This window comes from Corvus hawaiiensis, chromosome 4 (genome assembly GCF_020740725.1).
Source record: "Corvus hawaiiensis isolate bCorHaw1 chromosome 4, bCorHaw1.pri.cur, whole genome shotgun sequence".
Lineage (NCBI taxonomy): Eukaryota > Metazoa > Chordata > Aves > Passeriformes > Corvidae > Corvus > Corvus hawaiiensis.
This window is the reverse complement of record NC_063216.1, coordinates 67,844,368-67,868,921: the sequence shown is the minus strand read 5'-3', so window position 1 is coordinate 67,868,921 and position 24,554 is coordinate 67,844,368. Positions and strand designations below refer to the sequence as shown.

At 36.0% G+C, this 24,554-nt stretch overlaps 1 protein-coding gene across 2 annotated transcripts in view; it reads right to left on the bottom strand.

Annotated features, from left to right (window-relative positions):
* CCDC146 (coiled-coil domain containing 146) overlaps positions 1 to 24,554 on the bottom strand; it is a 70,409-nt gene that overhangs the window by 10,030 nt on the left and 35,825 nt on the right. The window contains exons 4-15 of one of the 2 annotated variants that reach the window (XM_048299956.1): positions 22,415 to 22,618; positions 14,498 to 14,555; positions 13,776 to 13,949; positions 13,112 to 13,185; positions 11,840 to 12,067; positions 10,732 to 10,918; positions 7,372 to 7,467; positions 6,214 to 6,384; positions 4,332 to 4,420; positions 4,051 to 4,215; positions 1,529 to 1,747; positions 684 to 912 (exon numbers count right to left, since the gene is read on the bottom strand). In XM_048299956.1, coding sequence (XP_048155913.1) covers positions 684 to 912; positions 1,529 to 1,747; positions 4,051 to 4,215; positions 4,332 to 4,420; positions 6,214 to 6,384; positions 7,372 to 7,467; positions 10,732 to 10,918; positions 11,840 to 12,067; positions 13,112 to 13,185; positions 13,776 to 13,949; positions 14,498 to 14,555; positions 22,415 to 22,618 — 1,894 coding nt within the window. The remainder of the gene's footprint in view (positions 1 to 683; positions 913 to 1,528; positions 1,748 to 4,050; positions 4,216 to 4,331; positions 4,421 to 6,213; positions 6,385 to 7,371; positions 7,468 to 10,731; positions 10,919 to 11,839; positions 12,068 to 13,111; positions 13,186 to 13,775; positions 13,950 to 14,497; positions 14,556 to 22,414; positions 22,619 to 24,554) is intronic. The other variant, XM_048299957.1, reaches the window with a different exon arrangement.

The following is a 24,554-nucleotide window of genomic DNA, read 5'->3' as shown; positions in this document are numbered from 1 at the left end:
AGTTTGAAAGGCAATGGTACACCCTAATTTATGATTTTGTGCAGGCACTAACAGAGTATGTATGGGAAAAATTACCATCTGGAGATAAGGTCAAAAGTAAATGAGCCATTTCAGAAAGCAAGGAAAGAATGTCCCAAGCACTGCAGTTTGTTAGCTGTTTAATGCTATTTTGTAACTAGAACTAAAACTTACACTGTTTTTGTGCAGAAGAAAATATATGTGGATTATATCATTGTAGGCAGCAGAGTTTCCAGAGTAGGCTCAGGGTCAAGTGTGAATTGAGTTATTATTTTAGAAATTTGATGGTCTAAGTGTATCTCCCACCCCTCCACCTACTCCATCAATACAGTATTAACAAATTTTATCTACAGTCCCATTTATCCCCCATGACTCCCATTCTCCAGCTTAGTCATACTGACATTTCAGACTATGGGGTGGGTTAGCTGGGATTCCATACCCAAGAAACATTTGGCATGTGTGAAACAAAGAGCATGAGCCTCTTTAAGTGTAGAAACTCACATATGTGAAGTTAAAAACATGTATCAGTGTTCTCCTAGACAGGTGTATTACTAAACTTGCTGTTTTAATAAACCTTGTACATCCAGATACATATTCTTCTATGAAATCACCTTAAATTTTAAAATACAGAATGATAGTAAAAAAAGGCTTCTTTTAACACCAACCTGTATCTGAAGTCTCACCAGATGTGCATCCAGGGCATTCCTCACTGGGAGCTCTTTAAAAAACAATTTAATCTCTCTTTTTTTCTCAGCTACCTTCAGCTTCAGAAAACTGATCTTTTCATCCATAACTTGCATCTTAATATCTCCATTTCTACACAACATCTCTTGCCTCTTTATTTTTTCATATAAAAGGCCTAGTTCTTCTTCTCGTTCTCTGAGCAAAAGAGCACTGAAATAAGGCCAAAATTAAAAGATAATTTAAAAAACTTACTCATATTCAGTGTATTCCATTCAAAAGCACAAAAAGTGACCTTAGAAGATAGTAATAATCTGTGAAATTATATGAAGCTTTCACAAATATTGTTTTAATCTAATGGCAGCATTTTAAATAAGTAACAAAATAATTGCAATGCTAAAATCAGGAAACAAACTCTTGGAAAGGTTACTCTTTTCTCTCACATAATTTTTAAGGTCTTCTGGCCTTCCACAGCATTTAAAAATGGATTAAGATCAGACAGTTTTAGATAATCTGCATTTTTGCAGATACCTTTTCTGTGCATAATGCACAAACAGAGCAGGAGGCTACAAGTTCTCAAGGCATTCAGTAGCCAAGCTACAGTATTTTTTGAATAATAGTTATAAAGAATGAGCATGATCACCAGTGGAGAAACATCCACGTAATGCAAAGCAGCACCAGCAGTGCAGTGAGGGGGACTGGTCGGCAAAACATTGCAGTGCCACAGACATTTAGCATTCCTAATGAGGAGTGCTCATAAGCTGAAAAATATTGTTGCTTCATGGATGTCAAAATTAAATACTACCTTAGATCAAATTTACAAACGTACCTCTCATTTTGTTGCTGAATAGCCCTTTCACATTTTTTGCGTAGTTGCAAAATTTCCTCTTCCATGTGTGTGGCTATAGTGGTAAGTCTGTCAACATTCAAATACTTTTCCTTTTCTTTATTCTCTAGCATCTCTTGTTCAGCTTTGCAATAATCCTTTTTGATCAACTCTGTCATTCTCTCATTCTTTTTAATCTTCGCATACTCTTCCTGCAATTTTCTTTAACATAACAGAAATGTGGGAATGTTTTTAGTCCTTTCAATTTGAAACCAATTTCAGCAATTAATAGCAGAGCTTAAATTTATTTCTCAAGCACACAAGTGCTCCTCTATATCTCTGTTTCACAGAAGCTTTACAACAAGAAGAAAGACTCTCTGAGAGCAATTTTTCTTTGCAAGTTTTTCCATCTTGAAAAGAGCTGGATTCTAGCTCAAGAAAAAAAATGCTATATAGGGAGCACTGCACTACAGCTCTTTTCTTCTCTACTAGGTAGCCCAAGTAGTCATAAAAAATAAAGTTCAAGAGCATAGGCATAAACTGTGATGAAAAGTCTTAATGTGTAGAAATCCTGCCCTTCTATTTAAAGAACAATGTTTAAATTATTTTGTGGTTGCAATTCAAAGTTCTCCAAATCTACTGTTTATAAAACATGTCACAGCATTAACACAAGAAAGAAAATTATCAGATTGCCCATTTGATAGATGAAAAAAATCATAGTGGAAGATAAGTGACAAAATCACATAAAAATAAAGAACAGATCTCATTATTTCCAGCATCCTTGTTGATCACTGGATGATGGTCCTTCACTTAAAAGACAGATTTTTGTCACCAAATAGACTATTCATTATCTCACAACACAGAATTTAGAGTTATTGCATTTGATCTGTGGTATCACTTCTGGGTCGAGACACAACATTTTCTAAACCAGGAAGATATTCGTGTCAACATACAAAAGAGGTAGTGAAAGGAGAAGCACAATCTCCTGATAAAAAACAGACCTGCAGATGAAATATCCTTCCCTCATGAGCTCCATCATTAAATTGCTGAATCGCTCTATACAGGGCAGGGAGCTGCTTCCTTTCAGTTCCCCCACATGTATAACACTTTGAGTACCACAGCATATTACTGAATTGAATTAAACTTCTGTAAGTCAAGTTTCAGACTGAAAGTATGACAGTATTTCAGAAAGGCAATATGTTTTAAATATTTTCTGAAAAATACTTGTCTTACTTGGACTGATACTCTGTCCTCCAGATTGTATAGGTTGCAGTGAAGTCAGTGGTAGTGATACTAAAATCTACTACTGGGATTAAAAATATTTTTCATAGGAAAGAGAGTTACTGAAAATTCAATACCTCTGACTAGTTTTAAATCTAGGTTTGCAGAGCCCAAAATATTTGTTGGATCTGTACCGAGTAGGGACATCAATAATAATTGTATATTTCTGATATCTATACAATATTTATGTCTTATTAGCCTTTTTTTTCCCTTCTTTCATCACCTGGGAAGGCCTCAAAAATTTTGCCACAAAATGTCAGCTTGTACATCCTGACAAAATCACTTCAATCACTGAAGTTCCACTTCTTTTTTAGGTATCTCTAGCATGACTTTGAATCAAACTACTAGGAGATTCACAATAAACACTTAGTGTATTCTTTCTCTGAGCAATTTTTTGGCACCAAATAATGAAGTTTGGGGAAAATCAAGTTATTTTTATCTACTCAGTTTTGGTTTTCCTGTTCTGCTTACACAGTTGGCTATTCACTGTCTCCATATTTGCCCAAGTATGGATTTCCAAGACATTGTAATTCTGTCTATATTGCAGAAATTCATCACTAAGATGACAAAAATATGGCAAAATAATACACCACTAAATAATGGTGTAGAAAAAGAGAGCCACACACACCAGGTATTCTGCCTCATTATCCTTGTTGTGAATGTAACCTTTCATTTTGTCTATGATTGCTTGGAAATTGAAACCACATTTTATCTCAAATAAATGTCATCTAATAAACTTCAATGTGAGTTTGAACCAAAATCTGTTCTAATTTGTTCTAATTTCATGATTAGACAGCCACATTCCTAGCTGGTGACTCCTTTAATAGTCCCATGCACACTTCATTGGGGAATCAAATATGCCAGACCTCTTCTTCTCTAAGGACAGCAAATATGAGTGCAACGGTGTTGCTCGAATGAAACAGCATGATAATGCTAAACCTGAGAGGTGCAAGAACTGTCATATAAAGGATGGGAAAGTGAGAGAGTAGCCAGACAAACTTCAAAATTACTTTCTGCCAAGTAGTGATGCCCAAGCTAGTTGTGGAGTGTTAGTGGGATAAGAAATTGGAACAGGTTATGGAGGGATGTTTCTAAGTGCCTTTGTTTTAATCAGATTTAAAAAATCAGGATAATAACTATCAAGGATGATATGGACATAATTGAAGATGGAATAGATTCTATCCTAAGATTTTTTCCAATCTTACATTGCTATAATTGTGAACTACAGTGTACTGTAAACTCACCTTTCCTTGTTTGCAACAGCATTCCTTAAATTTTCTATTCTATTTTCTAGCAATTTTACCCGGTTTTCAGCTTCCCTTGCTTTCCACTGAGCAGTACGCATCAATTGTATACAGTTTTCCTTTTCAGTTTGCATAAGGTCAAACATTGTAGCAAATCCTTGGAGTCTGAAGAAATGAGATGTGTGAAAGAAATAATTGTTAGCATTTTATGCATACATTACCTGGATAAAAGTTGCTTTAGAAGACTTTTTTTAGATCATGTATTGTTATTATTTTCTTACTCTTTTTGGTTTTCTTTTTTCATCTTTTTACAGGTGATTAGTTCACGATCCTTTCTTTTTAGTTCCTTAACAACACTTTGGAGTTGAATCTGAAATTTAAAAAATATTTAGTGAGCACTTTAGATATAGTAAAGAAATGTCTTTGAAGAAATTACCCAGGACAACTCTTAGATAAGAAAAAGACCGTGAGGGGACTTCATAAGAACTTTTTCTTATTATAATGAAATGTTTTTATTACATAAAAAACAACATTAAAAAGCACAGTTTTTCCATTTATATTAAGCTTACAATTATTATTAGCAATGTAGATAATCTGATGCTGCATCTTAAATGCTTAGTTCCCTGTATCTGGAGTTCCACTGTTTCTACTGATCAGCCTGTCAATTCCATCACAATATAATTATTTGGCGTATGAACCATTGAAACTGCACCTTTACAAATAAAATTTCTTTTTTACTCAATTCTGACTTTTAAGCAATCACTGATGTTTGAGCAGAATTGGGTTCTGTTAAGTCTCTGGACTTTTGATTCCAGTTGTGTTCAGTCCTCATAGCATAGGCCATCAATCTTAGATGGACAGGCCTTTTCTTCCCTCCCAGTGGTATCAGGAGGAGGAGAGTGGTATTAGGGAAAGCTGGCGGATGATGGGTTGCAACTTTGGGCTTGCCTGTGTGTTCCTGAATTTGTATTATTTTAGTTGTTTTATTTGTTTATGGACTGATTTTTATTGACGGTACAAAGCCTGACGTTTATTTTTATAGACAGTCAGAGTTTCCCAAGATGGTAGAACAGTCGCTTATCTAATTTATCTGAATACAGACATACATTTTGGAAACATAAATACCTTGTTCCCATATAGAAATTTGGTATTTAGTAAATTCTATGTGACATCACAGCACATGTCATGCCAGCAAAATGCAGGTAGCAAATACAATGACTAGTCATAGGAAAAGTTTTCTTTCCCTCTTTCTCTAAATCAATGTAATTATTTATGCCTTGAAATGTAACAGGAAAATAGAAATTTCTGCCTCTCCTGGGAATGAGTAGTAGTTCAGTTTATCTTCTAAGGTTCATATATTTGTAAAATAAACCACACAGTTTTACTTCTGAGAATCTCAGGTGAGGTTATCTGCTTTTCTGCCTCTTTCTTTCAAATTGTTCATTTTATTCTACAAGCTTGAAAGAAAATCACAGAATCTCAGAATCACAGAATGTGCTGATTTGGAAGGGACCCACAAGGACCACCAAGCCCAACTCCCAGCCCTGCACAGCACCATCCCCAAGAGTCATGCCATGTGCCCAAGAGCATTGTCCAAACGCTTCTTGAACTCTGTCAGGCTGGTGCTGTGACCGCTGCCCTGGGGAGCTGTTCCAGTGCCCAACCACCCTCTGGGGGAAGAACCTTTTGCTCATATCCAACCTAAACCTCCCCCAACACAGCTTCAGGCCATTCCCTTGGGTCCTGTCACTGGTCACCACAGAGAAGAGATCAGTGTCTGCCCCTCTGCTGCTCCTCACAAGGAAGTTGTAGCTGCAATGAGGTCTCCCCTCAGTCTCCTCCAGGCTGAACAGACCAAGTACCCTCAGCTGCTCCTCACCCAGCTTCCCCTCAAGGCCCTTTACCATCTTTGTTGCCCTCCTTTGGACACTCTCTAAATGTCCTTTCAATACCTTGTTTCAATTATGGAGTGATATTTTAACATACTGCACTGCACCACAAATTGCCGATAAAACACCCCAGTATTGTGAGCTTCCAGTGTTCTGATGGAACTTCAAAGCTAGGGTGGGAAATGAGACCACAGGGCTCCCCTCACTGGTAGTTTAATTTCTCCCTATACCAGCTTATACTTTTGAACAGCCTTCCAAATATGCAATTTTTTACCTTGGCTTTCTGAACATTCCTGCATTTCAGTTGCTTCTCATCAGCTCTGAGCCAAGTCAGATGTGTAAGTGTGGATAACTCATTTCTGCATTTTTCCTGCTCTTTAAAAAGCAAGCGTTCTTCAGCAATGCATTCTTCCAACACACGGGCATCCATATCTGATATCATTTCCTAAAGAACATGAAATTTAAATCCTAATGCAACAATGCATCAGTGTTGGCAAACCCAAAGCTGGAAATACTTTGGGTTTATCTGCAATGTAAACAGACTACATAGCTTTAAAAACATAATAAATTATTGCTTTAAAACACCATGCACAATCCCTATAATAACATTTCAAAATACATTATCACCTAGGAGCATTTCTGTTCTTCAGTCTAACATCTTTCAGCTGTGGTCCATTGACACAATGGATCTTTATAGCTATATAATCTTTAAGTAAGTTCAGTGTCAGATCCTCAGGAGGAGGTGAATGGAAGCTTCCTAGGCTCCACTGACTATGGCACACAACTTACGTATCCCAAAGAGTGACATGTAGGTACTGGAATGCATATGTATCCAAATAGAAGCTGATTCCCACCTGATAATGTTAATGAACTCAAACAAAACACATAAAGAAAATGGATATAAGGGTAAGAAGACAAGGAGGCTTGATCTTCAGAATGTATGCCTGAGATAGATTGCTTCTTATAAAGTCATTTATGTAGTGGCAAGTACTAATGCTCTCGTAATGCAGATATCTGCATTTCCACAGTCCATATGGCTGTCCTGAGTACAGACAGACATCCACAAATGACAGAACTGTGAAGATGAAAAATCATAATGTACAAATGCTGAATTTTTGTTGTTGCAACAAGACACGGTTCCATATCCAAAAGAAATATGTAACAACATATTTCTAGCTGCAGTGTCATTAACAACATTCATAAAGACTTAAACTAGAAAGTAGATTTGCTTTCTACCTTCTAGTATATGGCCAGTAACACCAAAAAATATTTTTTAAAATGAAAGACGACTGTTCTTTAAAATTGAGCAAATACTACCGCATTTTCTCACCAGAAAGCTGCAGCTAGAAACACCCTTTCCTTTTTTCCTTTATTCTCATGATAGAAAACCAACTGTTAAAATGAAAAAATATGAAAAAGCAGGACTCAGCACCTGTTCAGCTAAACCTCTCTTGATCGTTTCAATTTCCTTCTGCAGTTCTTGTCGTCTTTCTAATAATACTGCATTTTTTTTTGAGTTAATTTCTGCCTACAAAAATAAACCAAGCACAGAGTGATGCAAACAAAAAATGAGGAAAATGTAAACTGCAGATACTCTATTAGAAGTAGCTACTCAAATTAAGAAATTAATTTCCTTTCCTATTGTAATAGCTAGCACAAGAATGCTTCATTGAGTAGAGTTCCTCTGCCACTTATTGGAGTTTCTAAAATTTTTCTTTCAAGAACTAGGAACACTAAACTTCACAAATTTAGAAGGGTTATGGTTTTCAGCAACTAAACTGTCATTAAAAAACCAATAATCACAAAGAGAGTATATGAAACTGTCACCTTCTAAATTCACAGAGGATTTTCAGAGTGAAATTTTGATCTTACTAAAGGAAAAAAAATAGTTCGCATCTACGTAGAATGGATATCACATTTTTTTCTTTTTGCCACTACAGTAGGATTTTCATTAGGCTCTAGAAAGCCAAATCTAACAACACAAACATTTATGTATTATTTTTCATTATGGGAAAATTCATTTATTCAATCAGATTTTAACATTAATTATGTGAAGAAATACATATTAAAACATATCTGATCAATCTCACTACAACTACTTACATGATATAATTTCTAAGACAAAAAGTTGTTTTGGTCTCACTGTGACTAACTTCACAAAAATTCTTTATGGCTATAAGCAAATAAGAAATAAATGCATTAGGCTAATTATGCAGGCGTATGTTGCCTCTCTGTAATTGATGGGGACAAACATTTTAGCAGGATCTGCTGTGATAGGACAAGGGGAATTAATTTTTTACAAAAAGAGGGACGATTAGATATAAGGAAGAATTTTCTTCAACAAGGGTAGTGAAACACTGGCACAAGTTGCCCAGAGAGGTGGTTGATGCCCCATCGCTGCAAACATTTAAGGCCAGGTTGGACAGAGGTGTGACTAACCTGATCTAGATTAAGGTGTCCCTGCCTATAGCAGGGGTTTGGATAAAATGACCTTTAAAAGTCCCTTCCAATCCAAATGATTCTAGTTCTAATCTGTAATTCATATGGGTGGGGAAAAATTACATTTAACAACACCTGGAAGATATTCAAAGATAATACACCCAACCCTGTGATATCTTGCTCAGATCTCAATCAGATGTTAGAGTTCAAAACACTATAAATCAATACTGAGAAATAAATGTTTTGCAGTTGTGATTTTCACTTCTGTGATAATATTGTAAAATTAAATGCTGTTCATTTGCATGAAGGGAAAGGGGAACAAGAGACACAGTAAATGTCAAAGTGTGGAGTTACTTTGGTTGCAGCTCCCAGCTCTGAGATTTGATTTGACTTAGGTTTACTAAAAGATCAGTAAAGCTTGTCCTAAGAAAGTGACTTCTGCTCTTGTGGTGGGAGCAAAAATAGCTTTTATGTGGAGCATATATTAGTTACCACTTTTCCAGTGTAAAAGCAAAAAGCTCATATAAACATCTTTAATCCATTAAGGACTTTTGTTCATGTAAGACAGGGCTCAACTTAGGCACTTTTGGCTGTCTCTGTGTTGGCCTGCCCACGGAGAAGGCCCACATGGAGAGGAGCAGCAGTTCTCTTTCACACACAATATCGGCATTTAGCAATAGCTGACCTTTCACAACTTACTAACTGGAAAAACACATTTGAAGGAAGTGTTCCTGTAATTTCCTTATTCTACAAGTCAGTCATTCTGCACTTAGCATATGATTCAAAAGAAGAAATTTGGGGAACCACACTGATGTACTGCTGCTTCTGCAATCACATATTTATACAAACAATTAATTCTTGTGATTTTTCCACTTTGAATCACAATGAATAAATGTAAATCTGGGGGTTTAAGTAGTTAAAGAAATTTTATCTACTTAAAATACTGTTTTTTAACTTTTGCTAGGTGTGCTCCCAAGTCTTACAAATTAAAATTGTCCCAATATAGCAAAAGCCAAGCAGAATCAAGTTTGCCACTTGACTCTGCCTTACTGCAGTGCTGCACTTGAATTCACCACGCTGCATAGGAGCAGTGATTTCACATCTGCTCTTCTAACAGAGCCCAGAAAGGAATCAGAGAAAACACTGAGCATGGGAGGATGGGCTAAAACAACTCTGTTGCTGTGGCCTGTTTGCATTAGAGCAGTATCCTGCAGCTGCTGGAGTAAAATCCTGATTAGAATGCCACTTCTGTATCCTGTGGCATTCCCTTTCCCCTACTCCTCATGATGATACTATTTGTAAGACACATACAGGGTCTTGTCCTTCCACAGGGTGAAGGAATTGGGCTGAGAAGGGTTTGGATCTCACCCCAGACTGTGGACTCTAACCACAGCTGTTGGTGAGTTACGGCATTTGATTTTAGCTTTACATGTTTTTGAACAATTGTGGTTCTTCATCCAGAAACATCTCCTCAATGGGAGCACAAGAAAAAATACCATCTCCCAGATTCTCTTAGCTCATACTGAACAGAAACTCTTTAAGCTTTAAGATCAAAGTCTGGAATATGAGTCAGCTCTTTAATCATTATTTCAGGAAATTCAATCCAAATCTCTGTTGTGTAGTTAGAGAGCTTTCCTCCCACCTCCCAGGTGAGCTTATATTACTAGGTAATACGCACATGAATTGAGAAGGAATTTCAAGGGAGACAAAAAAAATTGTTTAATAATATTAAATATTACCAAGTAATATTTGGAGTTGTTTAAATAGCAAAGCTAAGTATATATGAATTTTGGTACATATAGTTATTTTTTAAAACTTTGAAATTATGTAAGACTCTTTTCTGCCCTGAATTGCTCAGAAGGACCAAGAAAAATTTCAAGGACAGTGTCAAGGTAGGAAACAACAAGTTCTGTGAAAAAATATTCACTTGACTAAACAAGATTAATTTTATATGACTCAGAATCTAGACTAAACACGGAGCAAGTACAGGAGAAAATATATATAAGAAAGAGAGAATGGAAGAACTAGTGGTGAGAGGAAGAAAATATAAAACATTTATAGACAAAGTAAATTTTTAAGAAAGAATTGGAAGCAGAAAAGAAAGAAGATGCTTTGAATACACAAGCAGAATGATACTTCCCTTTAAACTACTATAGTCAAAAGACTAAGTAAAACAGAAAAGAGTAAAGCATTATTGAAAGAGGAATGGGTAAAATACTAAAGCAAGAGGAAAATGAGGAAGGTGAAACAGCAGTCTTCCCCCCTTTCCCCTATTAGGACTGTCAAGAGATTTCATAGAAGTATTTCTTACAAGAACATTTACAATCTTTATGATCAATGCATTCATACAGACCTCTGATTTGAGTCTTTTATGCTTTGCCTTATCTCGTTCCAAGGAATCACAAATCCCTTTCAGTTGTAACTCCAACTTTTTTAAATGTTTCAATTCTCTATCTTTCTGTGTTTGATGGTGACTGAGAATATCTTGTTGCTTTTTGTTCTCCAAGATACATTTATTTAAATTATTTTCCAGAATTTGTCTATATAGATAGATACAGAATTTTAGAAACAGGTAACCTAATCAAGACATATATGTAAACAGGCACTACTATTTTAATGGGTTTTGCATACCTCATCACTATGGCTCAGCAGCGAGACAAACTCGTAAACTACTGACAAAAATCACACTAAAAAGTTGCATTTTTATAACTATAATCAATTATAAGACCCTAATTATGTCGGTGAGGTCTCACAGTCTGTTCTAAATGTGTTAAAAATTCCAGGGAAACTAATACATATAGGAAGAAGAAAACATATTTTTTAGTCTGATGGAACATTTCCAAATAAGATGCCATGGGCCTTTAATACAAAGCTTGAAAGGCAAAAGCATTGTTGCTGAGCATATGGCCAGAATTACAACTATACATCCCCCTCTGCAAAGGAGGAATTATTTGATGCTTGCCTTCAAACTAACAGTTTATTTTACTTTACCAAGTAAATATAAAATCATAATTGAAGGGACTGTTAAAGAGATGATTAACCAATCCCCACTGAAATTCAGGAGTACGTGAGCACAGATATCTATGATCCTCATTTGAAAATGAAAATACTGACATATTTTTTCTTCTTCAATTTGCTTTCAGTGGGTTACGCAGGAAAGAAACTATGTGCACTAAAGAGAGAAACCCTCTAAAATATTTCACTTTAAGAGCAAAATCTCACAGCATTTAATCAAATGCTTATGTTTTTTCATGTTCTTCTTCAAGCCAGATTCTAGATTCCAGATTCCAAATTTTTATGTAAACATTTCTGAAGTCAGTACCAAGCCTGATCATTTCTGATTTTCACTGGTTGCAGCATAAAGCTTGAAAATAGAAGCAATAAAACAGAAAAAAGAAATGGACTTTTGAGAACAGAGAATCATTCACTCTTTCCATGTGGCTCATGTCTTTTACTCTAACCTGTCTGATAGGACAGCTAATTCCTTCTCTGTGCTCATTTCTAGTAATTTTGTCAAAGTCATGCATTCTCGTTCATTGTTTGCTATCAAAGTTTGTCTCTCATCCAATTCCTTCATTACATCTTCTCTTTCTTGCAAAATCTCTTCAATCCTTCTTTCAGTGGCTTTCAGGGTTCTATTCAATTCTTCTATTTGGTCATTTAGGGCTTCATTCTTCTTCTCTGCATCGCTGTGGATATATTTTAACAAAGCAGTAAGGGTAAACTTTTCCACATGCATATTTAAAAGACAAAATGTAAGTTGCCAGTTTCTGTGGACACACAAAATAATTTCACAACAATATATGTTTAAAAGCAGACAGTGAAAACCTTCAAATTCCAGTATAGTCCAAAAATAAAATTGCAGCTAGCCATAGGGTTAACTGACAGCTTAGCACCATGAAAGTATTAAAAAGAGTTCTAGTAAGCTGATTTCTGTCAACATTACTAGGCACATGGGTGTGACACCTCTAAATATTCTTCCTGAGACTGGGAAATCTGGTTAGTCTATTCTGCAATGTGACACAAATATAAAGACTCATTTAAATATTTCATTAATAGCCACCTGCACAATGTAGGTTTTAGAAATTGCTTCTCTGTAACACAATAGGGCAAACTTAGATTTATGATGGCAGAGTTGCATTAAGCAGAGTAGTGAGGAAAATGTAGAAGAAAACCATCACACAAGTTTTAAACCTGAGAAATTTAATGCAGTTGAACAGTTTCTGTATTACAAATAGGGATTGGAAGCAGGAGATACAAAAACTTCAGTGTAACCCTGTGTGCAAATGGTACAAACCCCATCATTCATCTGGATGGCAACTGGATTGCTGGGATCTGTGAGTGATGCGGCTGAAACTGCACAGCGCTAATTTGATTTTACACTTACAGAAAAACAGCACATGCCATGCTTCAGAGGAGAAGAACCCCAGCTTCACAGGAGAGAGAAAGAAAAGGCTGTCTGCTGGCTTACATTTCCCCTGATCAAGTGTTAGAGACTGCAATTCATGTCAGGACCTTACAGCAAAGCACCTGTGACTCAACAGCAGGTACAGAAGGACCAAGGGAGAAGGGGTTTGTAGCTCAGGCCACACTGGCAGCTGTGGAAGTGTTAGTTTAAATGTTGATCCTAACTTTAATCAACAACTATCCTCAATCTTTTTTATAACCAAGGGATGAGAAGAAGTCATACATATACATATTAATGTATATAGAATTATTTATTAAAAACATACATTTTTTTCTGATTCAACTTCTCAGTTTCTTTTGCAAGTTGCTTTGGAACACCAAGGATTCTAACTAGCTCAGCCTAGTGATAAAACAGAAAGGTTTGATTAATAGCCTCAAAATCTGATGAGTTATCATAGCAGTAATATTCACTTAGAACTGCTGTGAAAATCGGTAGGAAATATGTTTTTGAATTACTTGAGTTTGTCCCAGAGAAGTGTAGCTGCTACTTTTGAAAGTAAACATCGATATTTACAGTTTTAGTGTGTCTTCAAGATAGAAATTATGCTTGAATATTATTAATACATCTTACAATGCTATTAATATAATGGAAAGAAGTAGACCCAAGTATGTTTTTAATTCCCAGCATAAATCTGTACAAACTGTAATCTGAGCAGCCTACAATAACACAACATAGCTAAGATGTCTTTATAGAAACCACTTTTTAATCAAAACCATGACTATTATTATTTCCTAAAGGAGTAATAAGGATATGGCACAGCAGCATGTTTCATGCCTATTGAAAAATGGTCTGATATTTAATGTAATGACATAATGAATTTGGAATGACAAACAACATCAAGAAGATTCACTGCTCTTTTGGACAAAACATGTACCCCTATACACACACATGCACTCACAGATATATAGGCACAATTAATTTTGTGTTACTTTTAAATAAGTCTGCGTCTCCTGAAGCTTTTCCATTTCTTCCTCATCTGTTAATATCAGCTTTTCCTTGGATGAAACAGCTTCTTTTATCGAATCAATTTCTGCTTTCCTCTGGATTACTTCTTTGCTGAGCTCATCACAATTTTCTTTCAACTGTTTAATTCTATCGTCTTTCTTTAAAAATCAAGTAAAAGTCCAGATTAATTGTATTTTCCCTTTTACATTTTGCAGGCTTCTGACAACACAGACTCACTAACATTGAGTGATGATAACATTTTTAGTGACAAGATATGAAATGTATTTTTTTTACCAGATGTGTGTTTCTTCTATCAATACTATCAGAATGTTATTTCCAACAAAGCCACATATATTCCTCAAGATTTATGACTGCAAAGGTATTTTTCATGTTCACATTTTAGAACCAAAAACCTGCAGCTATCTTTACATGGAGTATCCATTTGCTGAATATAGTAAATATTTTCTTGAGTAAACAAAAAAATCCAGATCTTTTCTGAATCAGTTATTTATTGCTTGCCCTAGAGTTATCAAAACAGAATGATATAATATAGCCTATAAAATCTGCTTCTTTTAAAATCTATTTTTCTATGTATCCTATTTTAAATAAACTCTAAAAATACATCCTGTGAAAACATTTTCAGTGATGTTTTTATATGTTAGATGACATAACATAAAACATTGCTTTTCTCATGTTTTGTACTTACCTTTTCTTTTAACATTCTTTCATATTCATTTTCCAGAAGCTTTTTTTCTTCTCGCAAACTACAGTAAAAATCAAAGCAGAACTAAATGTATTAGTAATATAATAACCATTACTGTAATATAGTAAATGGTAAGAAAGTATGAAAGCCTATCCTGTGTTAGACTAAAACACACAGTGAATTATCATGAAAGGTGCTCAGATTTAAAGGAAGTTTGCTGACTGGTAGCTGAAGGGGTCCTGAAGGACTGAGTGCATGTGTGGAGGTGCACACATCTTTTTCTACAGTGCACACATCTAAACATTTAAACCTGATTTTTCTTAGTCTGACCACCTGCAGGGGTGCATTCATTCCTCACTCAACCTTGCCTTTTACTAGTGGCACCCTATACCCACAGTTCCTCCCAACCTCAAAACACAATGTTGACATAGAAATGTGGCAAAAGGAAAGAGGAGTTGGGTAATAAATAGCCACAAAAACATCACATATCAAAGAAAGTGCAGTTGCTATGAGAAACCTTCTTCCTATGAATGTTTTCACATACACATTTACTCTTCAGACAACCATAAGTGAAGCTCCTCACATCTGGACTGGATCCTGTGAAAAAAAATTCCTGAAAAGTGGCAGCGGTTATAGGCTAAGTCAAAGGAGTATGGTAGAAAACTAAATTGAATAGCCACAGTGATCTTAACCTATATCCAAAACTAAATTGCAATTTAATTTCAGGCAACAATAGGGACAGATGCTAAAGAAATGAAGAAGGAGGAAAGGAAAAAATAGGAAAGCTCTTAGATCTTGTGGATGTTTAGTAACACTGCCCTGAGAAGGATGAAGGAATGATTAAAAAAAGGGAGTTATACCAACAAGCTTGTTGGATTTACGGTAGGGAGCTTCTTGGTAGCAGGTAGGTAAATACTGCCAAATACAAAAGATTATCCCTACTGAAGGTACATCTGTACATCCCCAGTGCATGCACAGGACAGGTCTACACCTATAGTAGGTAAATGGGCTACAGCAGTCTGTATGCCATCACAACCAAACTGAACTGAACTGAGTCACTCTGCTATTCACTGGGAACAAGGAGGCAGGTTCCTGCAATGTAATTGGTACCTACAATGACATTTCAGAGTCTCAGTCTATAAAGAAGTAAAGATTGCTGCTAAGAAATAGGTGGAACAGAGAAATCCTCTGTCCCAGGTATAGCAAAGAACTAACTTCAGTGCTTAAATTTGTTTTTATAACTCCAGTGGGAGTATGTGCTGGTCAAGTTTTGTTGAGATCCAAGGCAGTCTGGTAGAATAAATAACCCTTTAAATTAGGGAAACATTAAGAGAAGGGGACAAACTTCCACAAAACAGTTGTGTCACTTGGAGCTGTAAACAGTGGCAAGGGACTCCTGGGCAGCCCCACCCACCCAAAGCAGCTAATACAGTTACCTCATAATGTGGCTGATACAGAAAAGAGGCAGCTGATTGTTATTTCTTTTTTTTCTTCTGAAACCTTCCAGCAGCAGTGTAAGATTTTGCACGGTGATGGTGGTTCAGGTTTCAGAAAGTGTGTGGTCATGGAAAGAGAGATCAGTCTCCCAGCAGCCGACCTCATGGAGGACCATCCCTAGGACCTTATGCTCAACCCTTTAGCAGTGCTGATTTAAGGTTCTCTCCCCTACTCCATCACCCCCACCCTCTCAATAAACTCCTTCTTACATTTGAATCCTCCAACAAAAGGAGTGAAGCTTATACCTGGAAGTCTTAGGCAACATATTTCCAGTTAAGGAAAGGAAATAATTTTAAAAAAAGAGAACTGGGTTGGTGGCATTGCAATATAAACAAAACAAAACAAATCAAAACAAAATCTATCCCATGAATAAGAAGCTCTGGCTCAGATGAAGAGCAAAGAGAAAATAGATGCAGAGTAGATGCTGTTGATATACAGCATGCATGATATTTGTATGGGCAGAGTACAAGTATGCCTCTACAGGGACTGGTAAAATCTAAAAACTAATTTGAATGCCAGTGTTTGAACACTCACAGAGTGAACGAGTTTGCAAAACAAAATCTTTTAAAGAAAAAAGTTGAATTTACATCAAACGTCCACCAAAATTGATAATTTTTGATAATTTTTTAAATCAATTTTATCAATTGATAAAATTGATTAAAAAAAAAATTCCAAAATCATATTCCAAACCCATTTGGCAGTACTCTAAGCTGAATTCCTTGGGACTGGCATAATCACACTAAGGATAATGGACATCTACTTTGCACAAATACCTGTAACTGTTTGACTGCTACAAAATATTATTAAATCAGTCCTGTGCAAAATGATTAAAGAGGTACTACATGGCTTGTGGTTAGTCCATGCTGTGCCCTCTTTCATCTCACGCTGGATGATCAAAAGAGCAATACCAAAGATGAGGAAGGAGAGCAAAGTTGACACTGTTTTCATTTTGTCACATTCCTCACTCATGAGGACAGATTCCTGTGGAACCATTCCAGTTTCACAACAAAGACTTCTCCATCCAGCAAAAGCAAAATGATTTGAACACCTCATTTTCCGTGACATAAACAAAGGCAACAGTGAACTGCAAGGACCAAGCTACCTAAATAGCCAGCTGACTAACTGCTTCCACACAAAAAACAGTGGAAGTGTGAAAAGAAAAAATGGGTGAAAAGAAAGAAGTTAAATCTCTCTCTTTTGAGCAATGAGTTTGATCCAGTTGCGCATACCCAGAAGTCAGACAGGCAGCCCTAAGCTAACACCCTGGGCTTCCTTACTGTCAGGGATAAAAACTGGGACCCCAAAGGGCAGGTCATCTGACATCCCAGGTGACTGTTTTAGGATGATATAAATTACCAGTCAAAGATAACCTACATCTCTCTGTGGACTCTAAAGGGGAGGCAGGATTATTAACACACATTTTGAAATCAAATTAGATTCTTCAAAGAATTTAAGTTTAGTCTCTGATTTAATAGATGAACACAGAAGCATAATGTAAGATAAGCAGAGAAATTTTGGTCTTTCAATTTAGCATTTGAATCTTTTAATCTGTGTTATATGGATAACGACCCCATGACTGTTTTACTTAGACATGAATCACAACAACAAACGAAACAGCTGCAACTGGCATTAGGCATTTAAATTTCCCATTATTTTAAAGCTCTTCCCTGATGGATGTATTTTTCAACATCGTGGATTTTATTATTATCATTATTATAACTCTAAGAACACACACAATGGAAAGAAGATGAACCTCTTAAGTTTAAGCATTAATGTGTGCAGATGTTTCTAACATTGCACTTCTTGTTTTCATGAAGCCTAATAACAGCATTGTACATGAAAAGTTGTCATAGATGCAGATGTAATGAGTTAAAAAAAGGCAGTTGGAAAACTGGGCCATTAATAAAAAATACATTCCAGATTTTTCCCTGAGAGACATTTACAGCTGCAAGCTGACACAGAAATAAAAAAATTAAGAGAGATTAAGAAATGCAGTGGCAGCGGTCAACAGAGGTCCACTTCACTTCCTCAGCTCACGAAATAACCACAACGCTATTATCATTCAAAGTCCCATCAGACAAGAAAGTGAACTCCTTCAGCTACTCTGTCTCACAGCTGGGATTGCTTGGAAAACCATAGAAGGTGTTTGGCACCTCACAACTAAAAACTAGTGACCACAGGTAGAAGTTATCACAGCTGACAAGCTGCCAGCATGAGCTTCCTGTAAAACTCTGAGCTGTAATTAGTTTGTAGGTACCAGAGAATGCAGTCACAAGACCAGCTGATAACAATTTCAGCTGTGACTCTATTTATTTTACTTATGGCGTGTAATTCTTTATGAGAGAAGCTATGGACAAAAGCTTAAATTTTCACTTTTTAATTTTTGAGTGACTAATACAGAAATAATTACAAGTATTGAAATAGTTTTCCTTATTTGCAATGCTCCTACAAGGACAAAGTCAGTTTTGCAGTCCTGACTTCCATGCAGTTGCACAGAGTACTTCAGTGATGAGCCATTTTGTTACCTGCACAAATCATCGTGAGAGCTGGAGATTGGACCTAGGCTTTCAAACAAAATTGTTTTCAAGCATCAGGGACCTTTAATCTCACAAACTCTTGTTATAGATAAATTTAGTACAAATTAATTGCTTTATTTTAAATTAATTGTTTAGATGATAGATTTAGATTTAATATTTATTATTTCTCAACAATAAACTACTGTTGATATCATTGTGTAATAAAGAAAAGCAGCTCTTCTTTCTATTGCCTCCTAAACCAGAACTCCAAGCCTCACATGAACATTAAAATGAAATGTCTTCTCAAGCCAGAACAAATCCTTGCTGATCACTGATTCTTTCCTTCTTGTTCTGCTAATTTGCTTTTTTGCTCTATATTCTTACTTACTGGGGCTTCTTATCAATTATATGAAGACATTTCATGGCTCTGAATGCAATTTTAGCAGAACTGAGTGGAGATGACTGTTTTTCCTTTTACTTTATTACCCTTGCCAAGTAGTTATTGACAGGAAGAATACTCCCAGAGTCAGCTCTGACTTTGGGATAGTGGCCCAAGCTTGATAAGCTCAGTAAAATCCTTCCGACCCTTGTTCTCCCTGTGTGCTGAGCTCTCAGGCAGACACACCAGCAGTGAGCCCAGTACATCCATATGGCAGAACAGGGCACAAACTGGATGAGGAGGCACATATCTACAGTGGGAACACACCCCATCCATGCAGTCACCCTCAGGGTGACTTCCCTGACAGCTGAAGTGTGTCAGAGAGGCTTCTGAATACCTCATGTACCTATTCAAACTACGAAAAAAGTCACAACATTCCTGAAACCCTGATGATACTACAATGCTGAAAGCAATTTAAATTTATTCTGGGAATGTTGACTATTCACTGGAACAATAAAGAATTAAAACAGAAGGTGAAATATCGCCTTCAGCTGTTAAAAAAGGTCTGGTAAAAATTGTTTACAGAGGCAAGCAAATAAGAAATTAAATAGGGATAGAAGAGTATGGAATAGTAAGGGACCTTGACACGTTTGCTAAAGTTACGGCATATCTGTATGACTCCACAAGAGAGAAATGTCATTGTTGTCAGATTTGAATCTGAGTGCAAAAAAGGTGCTAAGTACTCTTAGCTATCAGAGAAAGTGAATTAAAGCAGGAAACAAAGGTATCAGAGATAAGAGGGATGCTTCAGAGAAAGAAAGGTTTACAGAAACAGGGGAACAGAGATCTGCAGAACCAGGGAAAGAAGATTAGATTTCTCACTTACAGCTGAGCAGTAGGTCTGAGTAGACATTCTAAAAAAAGGATAAAGCCGTAGATAAGAGACACAGATAATCCCTTCAAAACCTTTCCCCCTCCGTGTTCCCTGCCTGCTATACATGCAAAGGTAAATAAACAACATGTTTGTTTTCAGACTGAACAGCCATTAGTCATAATTCCCAAGGCAAAATTCACTTGTAAGTGCCAAGTACAGCTGGGACTGTATTAACACAGTTGGACAACAAGGAAAACTCTGTTCCAGAGAGATCAAGGGCCAAGAGAGGTTGGACCATGACTTTTTATCCTGAGAAATGAAGGAAACCAAGCAGCGACCTAACAGCAAACTGCTAATATCCTTCCATGCAGCTTCCCTCCCCTCTGTCTGTGACATTGTCCATGCACACAGATACTTCAGAAAATGTTGCTTTATTCTTTGGATAAAACCACAAGCATATAAATCTTCATTTTATATCAGTGTGACTATTAGATCACCTGCTACTCACCTATTCTGGACATTAATTTTCACTGTCTTTCACAGGCACCAAACTCATCCCTTCATTACAAACATGTATTCATACCCATTATCTGGTTTTCTTCACAGTCCATTTCTCATTTCTCCACTACATTCACTCAACCATTCCTCAGACATATTGTGCTAATCCTGTTCATTCTACACTAGCCCAACTCAAAATCAGTATAGTTTCTTGAATATTGCTGGAATTTCTCTCCCAGTAAGCAAATCCTCACATAACCAAGGTACATCCTTCTCACTTCACACCCGCAACATGCATAAGACCCAATACTACCATCAGGCATGAAACAGATTCCAAACAAGGAACAATTAAATAATCTGTAGCTCCCAAGTTTGAAAAATCAACAAATTAAAGGGGAAGGGGTTGTACAAAAGAGATCTATCAAACAATTCTGCAACAGTGAAAATGAGGACAGGATCAGATGTTCATTGTCTCATCCAATACAAGAACTACAGGGCACTAAATGAAACTGTAGGAGTCGGGTTAAGAAAAGCAAGGAGGTGGCAGTTCTTACACAGTTAATCTGTGGAACTCATCGCCCAGCATGTTGCAATGTCAGAAGTTTGTTCTGGAGGAGATGGGAGAAGTTCAAAGGAACAGGGGTCAACTGAGGATTCCTAAACACAGAGGACTGTATTTGGCTCATGAAATCCCCACATCACGAGTGGTTGGGGCTGCACTTTTGGTGTCCATTAGATAATGCACCTCCTGCACCTCTGGTCAGACTGTACAGCTGGGTTTGATCCCAGGCAATACATAAGACATAAGTTTCTTACTACAGTGAAGGAACATTTTTTACAGCATGACTGACCCAAAAAGTGGATTTTTAATCTTCAAGACATTCAGTTTGTATATAAAGATTAATCCAGTAAATGTTCAAGGGTAATTGAAATAATACCTACACTGCACTTTGTATAGAATAGAATTCTACTTTTGACTAGAGGTAGAAAATAGAGAATGGGAAAATATTCCCTAAACATATAATTTTTTTGAAAATTGATGCAAAACCAGTAAAAAATGCTCATAAGATATGAGGGCAAACAGTTAAAAAGCATAATACTTTTGAAGACCTCATTTCTGGACTTCTTGGAAATTGCAATAAATTCTGTATTTAATAATTATTTCAGGAAATTTCATGTTTCTTAGTTATCTCATAGCAAATAATTTTTTCCAGATGCTTTCCATGTTTCTTTCCCACTCCCAATTTGCTTCATTCTCAAGTTTCTTTTTCTCTTAGAGCAAACACTTGGCTCTAAAAAAACAGAAAAAAATCAAGAAAGAATTGCCAGAAAAATCTGTTCCATGCAATGTGTACAGTGTTCCTGATTTCCTTCCAGAATAATAATCTTAACTGCTGAGATGCTGACATTGCGTGTTTGTATCATACACACACCAATGACACTACAGCTGGATTGAAGATGGGTAAAAATAGAAAGCCCCCCACAAAATAAAAATCTGATTTCATCTGCCTAGGTACATATTTTTTTACAAATGCAATACTTCTGCTTGTAATTTTGCTATAAAATATGAAGATAATTGAAATGTATACAATACCAAGCTAATTCTGGACTGTTGTCCTTACAAAGAAATGTTAAGATTTCACTCCTCTCACAGCAAATTTATAATTTTTCTGACATTAGAAGATACAAGTATTTCTTCCCCTTTGAATACCTGAACAGAAAAACTTGAATGTACTGTGCTACTGATGTTAAAAATAGCACTGGGTCTATTTATGATATTGTTCCATAAAATCCAAGCCAACAGGTCTCTGAGACACTTTAAACACTGGTATTGAAGGTGTCCTAGACTAGAATTGTTCATGTTAATTTTGCCTCCCTAAATATTATTCATGCAATGTAGTAAACTTTAAACAGCATTTTAAAGGACACCATACCATGTTCTAAATTTAAAACTATCTACAAATCTCTCACCATGGTAAATTTATTCATCGCTGCCATGTTGCTGTTACTGGGGAAAGTTTGTGGCAATTCATTTAACAACAGCCATCAAGAAATGCGGCCGTGTAAAATGTAAAGGAGATTGAATTTTATTCCATGTTATCATCTTTCTAGATTAGCTATGATGAAATTAGCAGCATTTGACCACTTTCACCTACCATTCCACCTTCAACCGATTTTCATACACTCTTCCTTTAACAACATTGTATTCACTTCGGCAGCTAAGAAGTTGTTGCCTTATTTGGGAAGCTTCGCTGGAAGCTTCATCGGGGAACTGTTCTGCTTTTTCCAGTTCACATTGTTCCAGTTCTGCACTCAGGAGTTTGGCTTCCTGCAACAGCTGGGTCTCAGACTCCTGTAAACTACATTAAATAGACAAACTTAGAACTAGTCAATGAGAAGCACAAGTTTTATATTTATACTTCTTTACATACCTACAATATTTAATTCAAGATTTTCAAGATGAGATAGAATTAAGATCTGAATAATCTTGTCTGACCTCCTAGGTGACCCTGCCTTGGAGAGGAGGTTGAACCTCCTAAGTTCTGCTCGAACCTGAATCATCCTATGGTGACATGAGAGCAGTGGAATCTGGTCTCAGGGATTTTTTTCTGCATACCTAGAGCTGGAGTGAGATTCATCTCATCTAATTTTAACCAGATGACAGATGGTTACTTAGTTAAATTTATCTTTCTAGCACTTCCTAGACACAAATTAAGAGACAGGGAATCCATTTTATCCTAAGAAGTGCCAAAAGCTAGATCTGATTCAGTGTGGAGACCTATAATGGTGAAGTATTCACCAGGACAAAGCCCAGTCTGGCCTATATGACAACTTTCTTAATAAACACTGAGACATCTACCCAGTGATGAATTACATCTTACTACTGCTGTAGTGCTACCAAGGTCTGAAATAACTCACGTAATGATACACAAGCCAAAAATACATTTGTGGGCATCTGTGGAAGCCTGTAGATCAATGATCAGTGATCTGATCTGACTTGTATTACCAAAGTGTAGCTCCACAGAAACAACAAACTAGCTCCAGTCAGTGTCAGGAGACTGGTATTCATAATATACTTATGAACTTGTGTGGTGACAGCTGAAAAATATCCTAAAGGCTGTTAGCAAAATATATAGATTATTATGGAAAACTCTTAAAGGGAACTACAGTATGAAAATTCATATACAATGCACCACACATAAGCCTATGCTTTGTGCTATAGAAATCATTGTGCATGCCTCCTCAGTATTACTACATTATGATTTTTATATAATGGCATGCTAAAATTAGTCACAATTATGTAGAAGAAGAAAGAACTCTATCACTTACCTTTTACTAATTAAAAATATAGTGCGATTTAATTTCTTTTTAAAAACAAAGGAACTTAGAATTTCCCATATTGAGAAACTCTAGACATAAATTTTGGCTCAAATTTGACATTTATGGCTTAGACAGAAAAACAAAATTACATATCATATAAAGAATAGAGTTGAGATGGTAAAATGGTGATAAAAATACAAAATATAAAACTGACTATACTGCAAAAACATAGTCGAAATAATGTAGCCAAAAAGGTTTTGATTCATGCAACATTTCTCCCCAGATAACCACTTCCTTTTTCTAAACTAGAAAATAAGAAAACCACAGACTTCAACAGAAAACAGTGTGCCTTTATAATGAACAAATAATTTCATGTGTGATGTTTTTACACACATACACTAAGGGAAAAATAAACTGAGTTATTAACACTGCATTCTGTATGATATTTAAATCTTCTTTAAATCTAACAGAATTTATGCAGTTGTAGGAGAAAATACAATTGGTTGTAGTAATACACAATTTCAAACAGTTCTTTCTTAACACATACATTTTACATGCAGTTACATAAACACATAAGTGAATTAATAAAAAGAAAATTCTTAGTATTGATTTTCTTCAAGATAATTAAAAAAAAAGAAAAACAGAAACAAGAATTGAGTGTTGAATCTAGATTTTTCTCTCTACAGATGCCAATGGTATTTTTTCATGTGTTGATTTAAATTTAATTGATAACAATGAAGAAATAACTGCACATCTACACAATGTACACATATAGAATGACATGACTGCAAAAGTAGGTTTGTGCAGTCTGATGTGGCAGCTTTTGAATTTGTGAAATAATTATTAATTTAGCAGAGGCTTAAGAAAATAAGATTCCCAATCTGCCAATGATTCTTCATTATTACCTGAGTATATTCTAGTTTGGGTTATCAGAAATTCATACTAGGTTCCTAAATTGAGATAATATAAATAAAA